The sequence below is a fragment of the Metopolophium dirhodum genome, chromosome 3 (genome assembly GCF_019925205.1).
Source record: "Metopolophium dirhodum isolate CAU chromosome 3, ASM1992520v1, whole genome shotgun sequence".
NCBI classification, from domain to species: domain Eukaryota; kingdom Metazoa; phylum Arthropoda; class Insecta; order Hemiptera; family Aphididae; genus Metopolophium; species Metopolophium dirhodum.
In genome coordinates this window covers 13844120-13858998 of record NC_083562.1, presented here as the reverse complement: position 1 = coordinate 13858998, position 14879 = coordinate 13844120, and the positions used below count along the sequence as shown (strand labels likewise).

The following is a 14879-nucleotide window of genomic DNA, read 5'->3' as shown; positions in this document are numbered from 1 at the left end:
ATATGTTATATACTAACTACTGTGAGTACTTTCTTACTTGAATAGCATGGATTAAGTTTGTTGTTGATGTAGTTACCATAGCAACAAAACAATAACACATAATATCACATGTGAATTCGTGGACATTACATTAGGGTGAATAATGAGACAATTATTTCATTATGAATAGATACTAGATAGAGCTAACTATATTATATTTTTACAAGGGCGGATACAGAGATCCTAAACGGGGGGGGGGCAACCTGGCTATATATATATATGAATACATGAATACAATTAATTAATAGGAATAGTGAGGCATAGGAATTGTCTAATTATTAGTAGACATTAGTTGTGTACAGAAATCAGTCATACTGGTGATTATGACGGGACTTACTGTTTTATAATACACTTACTTTTAATTTTAATTTTTAACTAGGTAGGTACTTAATGTACTTACATACATTTAAATATACGAAACATTCAGTATATATGAAAAAAGTTTATTTTATATATTTATACAAATTAATAAAATGTTTTAAATTACAAAATCTTTTTTTCTGTTATTTTTTGAAAAAAAACGTTTATGACTTCATCTATGTCAACATGTTCATCTCTATGACAATAAATAATCGCTAATCCTGACAGTCTTTCTTCTAACATATTGCACCGCAGCCAAGTTTTTATCCTTTTAAGGGCGGAAAAACTCCTCTCTGCCGAAGCTATACTAATTGGAAAACTAGCCAAAATCTTTAAAAGTATATATATTGTTGGGAACATATCTTTATCACAATGTTCACAGATTATTATCGTAATATGGTTATTGGTTATATATTGTAATACATATAAAAACAAAATTATTTTATATGACTTATGAACGTTACGACGGTCGACGACGCCGGACGCACTAACGGCAAGCAACGAGGCGGTAAAATCATTGTAGTACGGCATAATAATTTAAAAATAGATCGACTTGGTGACTGATGTTATTGAAAAATCGTAGAATAATATAGCAAGTAATATTATATAAATTTGTATGTGTATTGTGTCAAACCGGCTCAAACCCCATAAATAACTGTTTGTACATAAAATGTTGCGCCTCGGATGCCGTGATCACTATATTATAATAAAATAATAATTGACAATTTTCAATGGAAAAATAATTAAATGTTCATGGTAAATACAATTACGACCCTCTCTCAATAACTTACACGAACATAATTTTAGTCACAATTACAAAATCGAATATTTAATACTTTTTTTTTTGTGAACGGGGGGGGGCAATTGCCCCTATTGCCCCCCCATGTATCCGCCCTTGTATTTTTAGCAAAGCCAAATTAATGAATTAATTGTACGAAATTGTGTTTTATTAAAAAAAATTTTGTTTAAATGCCTAAAAATGGCACAAAAAGATCCAAAATATTTTGAAAATTAGCATGTCTATAAAATGCTGATATAAATATTTGTTAAAAATATTGAGTCTGCAGCTTGGAAACCACTAGCAAAGTTGAATATTGAAGCACTTTTACTGCTCCAAAATACGAAGATGTGCAACAACAAAAAGTTATATAAGATAATAAATTAATGTTAATAGTTAAAAGTTATCTAAATGTCAATTATTTGAATTTATTTCTTAATAATTTTTAAGACTTTATAATATTAGCGGTATTTATTTAATTATAAAAAAATATTTTTATTAAAGTATAGTATAAGAATTTTCAGTTGAATAAATTTGACATGAAAATATGTTATGTTGTGTGGGATTGTGGAGGACACCCCCCTTCACCGATGGTACTGGGCCAATAAAATATTTTGGGTGGTGCAACTAAAATTTACTTATCTTATTGTTAGAAAGTTCGTGACGCCACTGCGTATGATCGTTTCATAAAATTGTAATATTTAATATCCAATATTCAATGATATCGATCAATGGTAGCCGGTAGGTACTTGTATATAATATGTAAGTCTGTAATAAGACTATAACACATTATTTCTTATCTAATTGAGTATATTTTATTTTTAAATTTCAGTCTTCGAATGATTACGTTAATACGTTTTTATCCATGTGATATAATTTTTGTATAATGTATTTTATGTTTTTATCTACATTGTATTTAAATTATTACACTATTTTTAATGTAGGTTATCATTTATTAGTTACTTATTACTTATTGCTATAGTATCCCATAAATATAAAATATCTATTTATCTCTTAAATTATGGGTTATTATAACTATTATAACAACTACTATTAAAAGAAAATATGTATTTGTAAGTTTAATTTAAATAATCGGTCTCACTGGTCGCAGTTTATTTATGATAGTTTTATGACCACTGTTTAGTATTTATGTAAAACAAAAAGACATGTCCTTTGTACTCCAAAATAATGTCCTCACTTATTGAATTAATACGTATTAAAACCTTTGACCCTCGTCCAGGTCATATCTCGATACTAGTATGCTATAGGCACCTACTTAGTAATAAGTAATAACAAACGTACCTACTAGGCTTAAATAGTTAAATACTTAAATATAAAAATAAATGTATACTCCAATAACTAAAATTTAACACATTAAAACAATTAAATGCTTTAATAGACTATATAGACTATCGGTATTTCTATAAAGATATCATCATACCATTTAGATACTAGGTATATAAAGTGAAGGTATAATATTTCATTAAAGTATAATGAGACACGTTAGATAATTATGTACCCCATATTACCTATTTTATATTTAAGATTAAATCGATAAATTATGAGTGTGCCTAGTGATGTAAATATTTTGTACGAAGTACCTACTACAACTGTCAAACTATTAATATTTTCATACTTAATTAATTCAATGTTCAATTCCATCATAAATTACGTCACTGCGGTATAATTTTTTAATGAACTACTGTGAGTTAAAAGATAAAACAATACATATTTTTTCTTTAACGTTTCAGTACCTAATAAAGAAAAATTAATGAAAATTATGAATAGTCACCTGTTTAGTTGTATCATTAAATTCTGTGAAACTATTGTACTTCGTTCATAAAAATTTCTAAAAAAGTATTACCTACTTACAATTACAGAAGCCTAATACTAAATTTAAAGCTATAAACATAATCTGTATGCTTATTGATTAAAAAAAATAATTGGTAATTTAAATATATAATTTTACTCACTGTAATAATTATATTACGTAACGAGCGTCTCACTAAAACTTTTACAGTGCATCAAAATGGCTTTAGTGTTTTTTAAGGAGATATACTAAATTAGTGGATATAAACAAAGATATATTATAACGGGTAACTACAAAAACCCATTCATTATTGAAGTTTAAATCCAAGCTTTAGCTTTTACAATTTTTAATATTTAATCAAAATATAAAAAATAAATATTAAACAACTAAATTAATTTGTTTACTAAATATATTACTTCATATTAATATTAAATTTACCTACTATAGTAAATTCTCAAAACAATATATTAACAAAATAACAAATAGACGGGTATAGGTAATTATAATTATATATTCCGTATGACTTAACAATTTCCATATACCAGAATTTTATAATACATTGATACCTACAAATGAATTGTTGTAAGCACCTATTAAAAACATTGCAGAATTTATATGATATACGCATTGTAGGTAATTTTAGTTTCATAAATAAATAAAACCTACACGGAAAATACTTTTTGACCTTTGATAATATTTAGAGCAACTATTAAGGTTCCACGTTTAATTGTCTACCACGTAATTAAAGTACAATTCATTTGTAAATTTCGTAACTAGTAACTACGTAATATATAATGTAAGTGGGAAATTTTAACATAATTTACACTATAAACCCTATGTATAATTTGATAGTATTATATAATAAACAACAGGATTTTCTAATATTCGGTCTTTACTCTAGACATGCTATGTCTATTGTATTTCCTTGTATTACATTTTTAACCGTTTTGGGATAAGTAACTTATTTTAACTGTTATTTTTGTAGTATTAAAAACAATTTTTTGTATAAAATAAACGTTTTCAGACTCGTTATACTACTAAAAAAGTGAATAAATTTAATTATGCTCCAAAAGAATATTAATTACTCACGCAGCACACATTTTATAGATTCATCAAACTTTTAAAAATATTAACGTTTAATTTATTTGAAACCTAAATTTGACCTTAAAATGTTACACTGTACCATTTTTGGACTTTTATTAATGCATAAAATTACAACATTTGTAAACAGACCGACAAGTTTATGTTTCAGTTTCAATGATAGTGAAAAGGTTAAAATATTTGACTACATATAACTACAATTATTGTTTACCGAAATATGGTATTTCATTTTCGTGAAATATTTAGTTCGATAACGAAATAAAAAATATGGTAATCATTAGTCACTAAATAAACCTTACCAACTCAAAAAACCTTTTTTTTAGGTGGTACTAATAATTAAAATAAAATATTTTTTATCTATTTAAATAACAATTAACAACAGTTTGGCAGTAATTTTAAATACATCAAATTATATAACCCTAGGATTACATCGTAACTATTGTATGCCTTAAAAGAAAAACTATAGAATGTATAAATCATAAATGTACAGTAATAATACAATTCCATTTACTGTAGGTAATAAATTTATTATTGGACTGCAGTTTTAAATTATTTCCCATGTTATGTAAAATGATAAATCTAAGATCAAGGCTGTTTAGTTGTTAAGCATGTGTATACTTATTACTTCTTAAAATCTTATAAACTATTGTATGCATTGCAATAATATTTTTTTTTATAACTTTTACATCAAATTTTTCATCTTTCATTTTTATTTTAATAAGAATATATCAACAAAATTACTACCTAAACATATCTATCTTATCTTTCTTATTAAACATTTTTTGTTTTGTTTTTATCAATGTAGACTGTAGAGGGGTCATAGAGTCTATTATTCCAACAAAGCAATGGTTTAATTTATTAATCATTCAGTAACGATACATGGAACACTACTAACGGAAATAATAAACAGGAAACTTGTGCATCACACATTAAACACTTAGTTCATGAATTACAGTAATTACAACATTTAAAATGAATTTTGCAACACCCGTGAATTCTGATAAATTACGGTATAAAATAAAAGTCAGCGGTCTCCCTAGATTTTATTCGTTATTGGTAAGTAATTTTTTTTTTACATATTATATAAGTTAATAGATGGGTATAATTAGTATATTATTTTATTTAATTCGTATTATTACATTAGAACTATTATTTTAGAGAGATTTAAATCGGCAAAACTTCCGTTATAAATTATATCTTAATACATTATTGTAATTAATTAAATAAAAATAATTAGGTACTTTACAAATAGACCACTTTAATTAACTTTGGTAATTATTTTTTTCTTATATGAATTTAAATTATAAAGTATGCAATTTATAAATATATATCATAACACATAGGTAAATATTTGATATATAACTATAGCTAGTGCTATACATTGAATTTATAATAAATATTAAGACTAAATAATGATAATTTAATTATATACTATGAAGTACTTCATAGCATAGAAGAATCGTGGTAGTAGGTAGGATTTACCTACTCTATAATATTCAGATACACTAGTTTTTAACACACATTTACGAAGGTAATTATCATCTCAAAAATAGAATAAGTACGAACTATATTAATAATAAATAAATAAATAAATAAATAAATAGACTATATAAATTACTATATTTCTAATTTATTTATTTAAAAGTAGATGGTATATCATATATTCATAGACTATGACAAGTATAAATGCCCATATTATTAATCAGTGGTTCTTAAGCTGTGGTCTGTGTAGAATATTGTATATTTTTTCAAAATTTTAGTTTTTGCATAAAAAAGACGAAAAGCCAAAAATAATTACATTAACGATCAGGAGGGATCAAGATCATTTCAATTTGATCATACAATTTTGATTAATTATAAACTCCAGGAAGTATGTTGCTTCTATACATATTTAAGTATTTAACTGGGTTCCACACAATGAATAAGTAAGAACCATTCTTATAGAATATTCAAGATTTAAATGAAATAAATAAAGTTCCATCGCACTTATTAGTTATTACTAAACATTAATTTTTATGCATAAAATACAATTATTATCACTCAAACTATTGACACAACTTTGCTCTAAAATATGAAAATATGACATAAAAACAAGTAAGATGAAAAAATTGAATATTTCAAATTATATACCTCATGCAAATTTAGCTAGATAGGTACTCGCTTTTGTTCCGACTTATGCCTTCTACATTTAGTTGTAGGATTCTAAACTGAGGGCCTAGATCCCGGTTCAGTTGGTTCTTAGAAGATTTGTTTTTGTTGGATGAGAAGAAAAAAATAACAGCAATTATATATCTACCATTCTTAAATTAAATAATAATTGCGTACGTAGTATAGTTGTATACCTATTGTAATTTTTTATTATAAGTGACAGTTTTCATAGGCACAAATAGCCGGGGGCGGGGATGTTGGGGGCTAAGAAAAAACCTGAAGATTTAACGACACATTGGAATACACATTTTCATCTTAACATAAAAATCTTCAGCCCCTCACCCCCCACTCAAATTTCAAACACTATTAGTGGACTAATACCGTGTTGAAAAAGAGATACCGAGTGTTTGATTTACTTAAAAATGTATTCTTTAAATAATTTAAGTAAGTGACTTATTTTAAGTATAATCTGTGTTAAGTGCAAACTATATAATATAATTTCTTTAGTAAATAAATGTAAATTTTCGTTAGTTTAAATATTTACTTAAAATGTGTAAAATTATGGTTAAATTTTTATTACTAGGATCCATTGCTACAAGAATTTTTGAAAATGATCAACGAGGAGTTGAGATTAAATTGCATACACGCGAGATACAGTAAAAAAGGTAATGCATGGCTGTATCTCACGTTTCCAACCGAAACCGAACAAGCGGTTGCTCTAAGACTATTAAAAAAATATAACTGGAAAGGACGATCTTTGATCAGTACGGTTAGTGCTTGATCATAATTTTTGATTTTAATACAGAAAATCAATACATATTTATCATATTAAAATGTTATATAGTTAGTTACGGCCGACACGCCTAAAACCAACATAAATTTAACATACGTCGAAGGGAACCATGTTGCTAAAAGACCTAGACTTGATATTCCACTTAGTGAACAGGTTTTGATGTCTACAATTCCTTATCATAGTATTGAATACGAAGAACAAGTGAGTACAAAACGAAAGCAAATTAAATAATTAATACAACTTACAAGTTTAATAATGGTTTAAAAATAAAACCCGTGATTATAATAGTGCTATATTCGTTACACAGGATGATTCACTAAGCATGTACACATTGTACACCCCTATTATTTCCTTTAATAGGAGTTAAAATTTAATCAAATTCTGATTTTTGGAATATTTAAATGTACTTAAAGATTATGTTTTCAAATTCTTGATATTTTTTGTACTACTTAAGGAGGGCCATGTGATGATACAACCTTCTATTCTTCAAAAAAGAACCACTTTTTCTACGGTAAATTATTAAGCAGATAATTTTCTGAAAGTTTTGACGTATCAATATTAAAATTCAAATGAGTAGTTTTCCAGCTGTTAAAATGTTTATACTAAGGATAATAGTCCTAAAAAAAGGTATTACAAAAATATGAATAGATGTAATATTGGATTTAATATTTATTATCCTTGGACCATTTTTACAAATTATAAATGTTGATTGTTGATGGATTAATATTAATTACCAACATTTTTAAGTCATCGTATCCATCATATTATGTTTCTAACCTATTATCATGGGCCTATTATTCTTATTACTCAGTACACAATGTTAAATGATTCAAAAACTACTCAATCAAATTTTCATTTTGATACGTCAAAATTCAATACTTTCAAAAAAATTATCTCCCAAATAATTTACAGTAAAAAATGTGGGCTCTCATATGAAAAACAGAAATTTTTTATACAGGACACTGCTTAAGTAGTACAAACAATTTTTTAAATTTTTTAAATTTGGTTTTTATGTATATTTAAAATCATATTTTGAATAACTACTGATTACATTATTGAAGAAAAAAGGGGGTGAGCATGCTTAGTGAACCATCCTGTATATATATTTTTTTAATCTCTTACTATAATGTTTAAAAATAGTTTATTGTAATCGGTAGTAGGTACTATCGCACTTATACCTCGTAAATAACACACAATTATATCTAATTATCTAAACCTAATGAATGTTGAATTTAATTGAATTCGTGTATGGGTACAACGGTTTTTATGTAACTAATTGGCGATTCGGTTCGAAACAGTTGAGGAAAAAGAGCGAAGAAGCGAGAATATTGTTTCAACGGTTCGGGACGATAATTCAACGCAAACAACCGCCGCTTGCGGAATGGTGTGCGATGCGCAAACGGCAGCTGAATAGCGATTTGGCGTTTGAGCTGTCGCCGATAATACCGTCGCAAAAAGTCGACCGGTACCGCAACAAATGCGAGTGGAGCGTAGGTGAGTAAGAACCGTTTAATTAAAGGCGCGCACAAAGATCCATTCACAGACACAAAGTAAAATAACGGGGAGCACCTGAATTATATTATTATTTTGAAGTCGGTCTTTGTACATAACAGACCGACGGGACACTGTAGCTGCAGCACGCGATAAATAGCCCAAAGGAATGGGTTTGGTATTATACAGTAATACCCACTGGACTGGGTTTAAAATGTATACAGGAATTAATCCCGACTGTGATTCAGTGGCCGTCGGGCTGAGAGTGAAAGATTCGATGGACGGAATCCACTATGTCGGTCCACCGGATTGTCTAAGAAATTTGCCGATGCCAATGATCACGTTAGCGAAGGTAGTGTAGCAATGATAATAATATTGACAAAATATATTATATTGGACATTTTTTTTACGTTATTTTTGAATTCACGATCTGCAATTATATAATAATCGAACAGATATAAATATATAACTATATCCGCTTTCGGTTACTTCAAATAATATGTTCAGATTCGTTAAAACTCATTTTTCATTACCTAAAATTATAATTATTTATTAAGACCTTCCCTATTTTCTGAATCAATCACTTATTTTGTTTAACGGCGTAACATTTATTTCACTGTACAGCCAACAATACAAGTATAAAATATAGGTAGACTTGATAGTATTTTTAAATTCGATTGTGTTTGATTTAGAAATTCGAGGATTTCGTGAAAAATCATTCTCAAGATTGGAGAATATGGCGTAATATGATAATTCGTATGAATGAAGACGGAGAAGTAATGGTGTCGATAGTTATCAACCAGCATCTACTAGACACCGAACAATTGTCTAATATTAAATGCTCCATATCAGAATGGTCTAAAAATAACATAACTGAGAACGTAGTGTCGTTATATTTTCAAGTCCATGGAGAGAAGTGAGTTCAGACTTATACTTAGCGTATATTATTATTTATAAAAAAATACAAAATACGTATTATAAAATTAATTAAATTCAAATTTTCCTGTTTTGTGAAAATTAATGACACTTTTAGAATAGGTAATATAATTTATTAACATTTGTTTTTAACGTCGATTGTTATATATATATAAGTGTGTGTGTGTGTATGCGCAGGACCTTAGCTGATTGTATCGGTACCACGATCGAAGCTGAATTATTATGGGGACAAAAGTACATTGTAGAAAAGCTATTAAACTTGTCGTTAGAAATCTCTCCAGCCACATATTTTCGTTTGAATAGTTTGGGCGCCGAAGAATTGTGTAAAGTGGTTGCTGATCTTGCCGATGTGAACGAAAATACTACAGTTTTGGATTTGTTCTGTGGGTCTGGGTGCTTAGCACTTACATTAGCCAAGGTAAATTCAATAATTCATAATTTAACTCATTTGTCTCAGTTTAAATTATAGGCTATAAATTATATATATTATATTCAGTGTCAAGATCTAATTTGTAAGGTAATGTAAATGTAATTTGCGTTTAATTCCATATTTTATAGTTAAAAATGTATGATATAAAATATAAAATATAAATATATACTATTATAATAATTAAATATTAATAATATAATAAATGCAATGTTTTTGGAAAAAAATAATTTAACCTACCTAATTAGTAGAGTGACTTACTCAATGATGAGGTACACTTGTTACCGACTTTCCCCCTTTGGGTTATTTGATTTTCAATAAATAAATTTGATTTTTCTTTGTCATTCTTATAACTTTGTTTCGATTTTGTGAAACTATGCATAGGAACATATAAATCTTGAAGTGATGTAACAAGTGTGGATCGCCCCCTTCGCATAAGATGACACGTCTTAATACGTAATATATACATTTTATAACTTTTGCTTATTGTATTACGTGTATACTGACTACTGAGATAGCAGGTAGTAAATCTTTTTAAATAAAAAAATAAAAATCGTTTAATATAATATTAGCCTATACATTTATATATATATATACACATAAATTACAAATACATATTATTTTGATTTGTCTGTTAACGGCACATCAGCAACAACATTTTTTGTTTGATACGCAAATAAGGTGCAGCCGTATATTAAATTATATTTTATAATAAATTATACACCATTATGTATGACGTCGTATGCGATTATAGTGAAATTAACTCAGAACTATATTTCGTATTTTTAATTACATAGAAATGTAAACAAGTCGTGGGCATCGAGCTAATTAAAGCAAATATAATGGACGCAAAAAGAAATGCTGAAATAAATGGAATAGTCAATTGTGAATTTATAGCTGGTAGAACGGAAGATATTTTGGATTCCGTGCTTAACAAACTCAAAGGGTGTAACGTAACTGTGATAATGGATCCACCTTTAACTGGAGTCAGTAAGTGAAATAAATATTTTAGATTAGATTAATATTGCAATTGAATATGTACTATAATTACAAATTATAACACTATATGTACGTTGTTTTTTAAAAAGGTACCGGATTGGTCAGGACTCTTCGTAAATTTAAAGAAGCTATAAATTTAATTTACGTTTGTTCTAATCACAAACTGCCTTTGAAAAATCTACTAGATTTTTCTTCGGTAGTCAGATATTGGCAAAAACCAATAGATTCCGATCCATTTCTTCCACTTCGTGTAGTTCCTATAGATATGTGTCCTCATACACTTAGGTCAGAGCTGGTTTTGCACTTTAAGAGGTTTTGTGTTGATGACATTTTATCAACTAAAAACGATAGACCGTCAAAAATGTATAGCAACAGAAAATTTAAGACGAAATTTAACCCAAGAACATCGGAAACTGTTACATCAAGTATTCAACCATCTGCTTCCGGAGTGGGTGGATTGTTGGACTACCTCAAGAAAATCGAAGAAAGGGCGTATCAAGAAGGGTTAGCCAAAGGATTGGAGAGAAAAGCGTTCCAAATGGGTTATTCGAGAGGACTTCAGTGTGCCTCCGCTAATGACGATGATCAATTTAAGAAAAATTCTTCAACTAATTCTGATCAGTAATTACAAACACTATAATATAATAGTATATTATGCGTTTTTATAATAATATATTAAATATTTATAAAATTTTAAAAGTTCCATTTTGTTATAAACAAAATAACCAGTCTTTTTATGATGTATTTTAATGGTTATACATTTTACATTAATATTAATTAATGTAAAACTGTATTTTGTGTACCTATACCCTGTTCCAAAAAAGAAGACACCAGAATATGTATGTAGCAAAACCAGTTTTGCTCGTGGCCGCCTGTTGTCTTCTTTTTTGGAACGGGGTATAGGTACGTATAATATAAATTCAGGAAAACTTATAATGCTCAAATGCACATTACGCAATTCTCAGTAAGTAGGTAATATACACTATAATATATAGGAACAGTTCAAAATAATAATTTAAATTTAATGAATAATCTTACCTGAGAGTTAATATTTTACAACAACATTTTTCTTATATTATAAATTGGACGTGTATTATTATTTCTTTTTTATTAGTCAATACTATACACTTAACATACAATTATATAATCTATTCATATAATATGTTATAGATTAATAGTTATAAATTATAATTTTTATATTTTCAATAAGTACAAAATGAAATTTACCATATTATAATTTTCTGTTTACCTACTTGCTACTTATACACTTATTCTAATTTATAATATAAATATACCTAGGTAACATAAATAGATAATTAATAAATTTGTTACCTACTCATAAAATATTTAATATATCATTTTATTGTAATTTACATTCTTAGAATTTCTAAGTAATTCTAAGTTAAAATTAATATTAATTGTAATATATATATTGTGAATTGTGAATACTGTATGTACCTATATACTGTAAAATATAAGATGTCATTAACGTCAATAATTATCAAAAGGTACAATTGGTACCTATATATAATATAGAAAGATACCTACGTATACATATAATACGTATAATAATTAATATTATTATGTGTAGGTACATCGTATTTAAATAATACCTACCTACTCTAATATTTTAAGCAGTAGAAAATATAATATTATTTATTACACTTTATATTAGTATTAATTCTTTTGGGGCAATATAATACTCATAAGTCGTACCTATATAAATATAAAAAATATACATACTACATTACTACATATGTATTTATTACTTTAAATATAATTTAAAATACGCTTTGTGTGCAGATTTCTATATTCAATTATTTAATTACACACATATGTACCTATCTAAGTTTGTAACCAACATTGTTATAATTAATATTTTTTATAGTTCAGAAAGGATGACTTTATTAATGTATCTTAACAATTACTGTTTAGGTCATTCAGGGCTTAGTTAAGTAACACACTACACACTTACATAGGCGCAAATTGACTAAATTTTGTTGGGAGGACTCAAGCCCCCCTCCCCATAGGCCATATTGCTTAGTACCACAGAATATAAAAATTAGTACTAATTACTAGATTTTGAACTGGGGGGACTTAGTCCCCCCAAGCCCCCCCCCTATTTTCGCCAATGCTTACACACTAAAATATCAATAATATCAATGGATAATGGATATTAGATTGTATACGTTAAGCATCTCTGACAATGTGTTAACTAACCTATTTGATTGCGTGTTCGTTTTTTTATTGCAATAATATTATACTTTTTAGATTCTTATCAGTTTGTACGAACAAAGTAGTAATTTTTGTTCTTTTCGTGTATTTTTTATTTCAAAACAATTCTGTTCAAACGAGGTTTTAACATGCTATTTAAGAATTTGCAGCAGTGTATGCGTATTTACTATGTAGGTACAGCCACATGGTCGAAAAGGCACGGGCTTATTGCTTATAGAACGGCAACATTTTGAGGGCAGCAAATTGTGCCCCAATCCTTCACCCAGGTTTCAAAGCAATAATGATTCCATTTTTATACATGGGTATTCAGTGAAATCCCATTCTAAAAAACAATATAATATTTAGTTTGATTTTTTGACTATATTTTTAGCGAAACTATAATGTTGTTTTCCTAAATAAACAGCTAATTATATTTTTATTTTATATGTTAATTGGTCGACTAGCAAAATAATTAGAGAAAGGACGATAGGCTTATGATATATATTATATAGACTATAGGTAGCTAATAAGTTTATCATAACCCATAACGATAACTCATAAGCTAACTTCTTTAAGTGTCTCAAAAAAAACAGAATATTATGGTAAGTTATAAGAATGCAACCTGCAGGATGATGTCAAAAAAATTTTTTTTCAACAGACTTTTGGTTATACATTTAAACATTTTAAATCTTATTTAGAATCTTCAAACAAAGGAATTAAATGCATTTATATTCTATAAGTTTTCTTGTTATTTATCATTTCCTATACTTGATAAAATTTTCAAAATATTTTTACTTGTTTTGAGTTGTTAACGGACATTTTCAATTTTTAATATCTTTAGTTTTTTTTTTCGAAAAATGTTAATAAAATCGTATTTGTTGGGTCGAAAAACGTGAAACAATAATACAAGGCTTCTGCTATATTGTTACAATAGAAGTTGAAAATATTAAAAATACAATTGCACAATTTTTTTTATAAGCCTTTAAAGATTGAATTTTTACATAATTGATCAAATTTAAACTTAAAAATATATAAAATGTTCAACTTTTATAGCTACTGTTGAAAATTTAAAACAAGGTTCCACGTAAGTAGTTAATTTTATAACCAAAAAATTTAAAAATATACGAAAACATAATCTTTTTATAGTTATTTTAAGTTCAAATTTGGACAAAATTACTACATAGTAAATAACGATTTTAGTTATTTTTTGTAATTTTATAATTATTAATAACAATATATAATAAGTATTAAGTAATAACAATATAAATATAAATATAATATAAAATATCCTATAGAGTACTTTTAGACATTAACATAATTTCTTTTAGATTATCGTTAATCATTGAGTTTCTCAATGTATTTTTTAGATTTAGATTTACAATTATCCTTTTATCATACTAATTTAGACTCAATTACCTACTCAAAACATATTAAAGCCAAAAGGCAAAAATTAAATTGATCACAAAATTATCGAATTTTAGATTGACGGTCGACGGGCCCACTTTTTGTGTAAGCAATTCAGGCCACCAGGCAAATTTGAATGTCCCGGTTTGCCGGAGAGCCACGTCATTCACGTATACACATGTATGAATGCGTAATTGTTCATGCTATAAAATGTATAATAGGGCCCAGGCCTTTAATTTGGCGGGGGCATGAATGGGGCGAAAAGTACATACATTTGCTACAAAATTGGCTAAACACAGTGTATAAAATAAAGGGAAACTATGGTGATTGGAGGGGGGGAGGCAAATACCCGAATCTGGATCCGTCACTGAAAGGGCCA

At 27.4% G+C, this 14879-nt stretch overlaps 1 protein-coding gene across 2 annotated transcripts; it reads left to right on the top strand.

Annotated features, from left to right (window-relative positions):
• The first annotated feature begins 4948 nt into the window (after positions 1–4948).
• Positions 4949–12935, top strand: LOC132941667 (tRNA (uracil-5-)-methyltransferase homolog B-like). 2 transcript variants are annotated; one of them, XM_061009810.1, is made up of 9 exons: positions 4949–5144; positions 6820–7005; positions 7081–7230; positions 8328–8523; positions 8769–8872; positions 9213–9436; positions 9634–9874; positions 10681–10873; positions 10972–12935. In XM_061009810.1, the coding sequence occupies exons 1-9, from the start codon at positions 5061–5063 to the stop codon at positions 11505–11507; spliced, it is 1914 nt and encodes a 637-aa protein (XP_060865793.1). In that variant the 5' UTR covers positions 4949–5060; the 3' UTR covers positions 11508–12935. The 2 variants fall into 2 exon arrangements, with proteins under 2 accessions (XP_060865793.1, XP_060865792.1); XM_061009809.1 differs by having other exon boundaries at positions 8745–8872.
• Positions 12936–14879: the final 1944 nt, after the last annotated feature.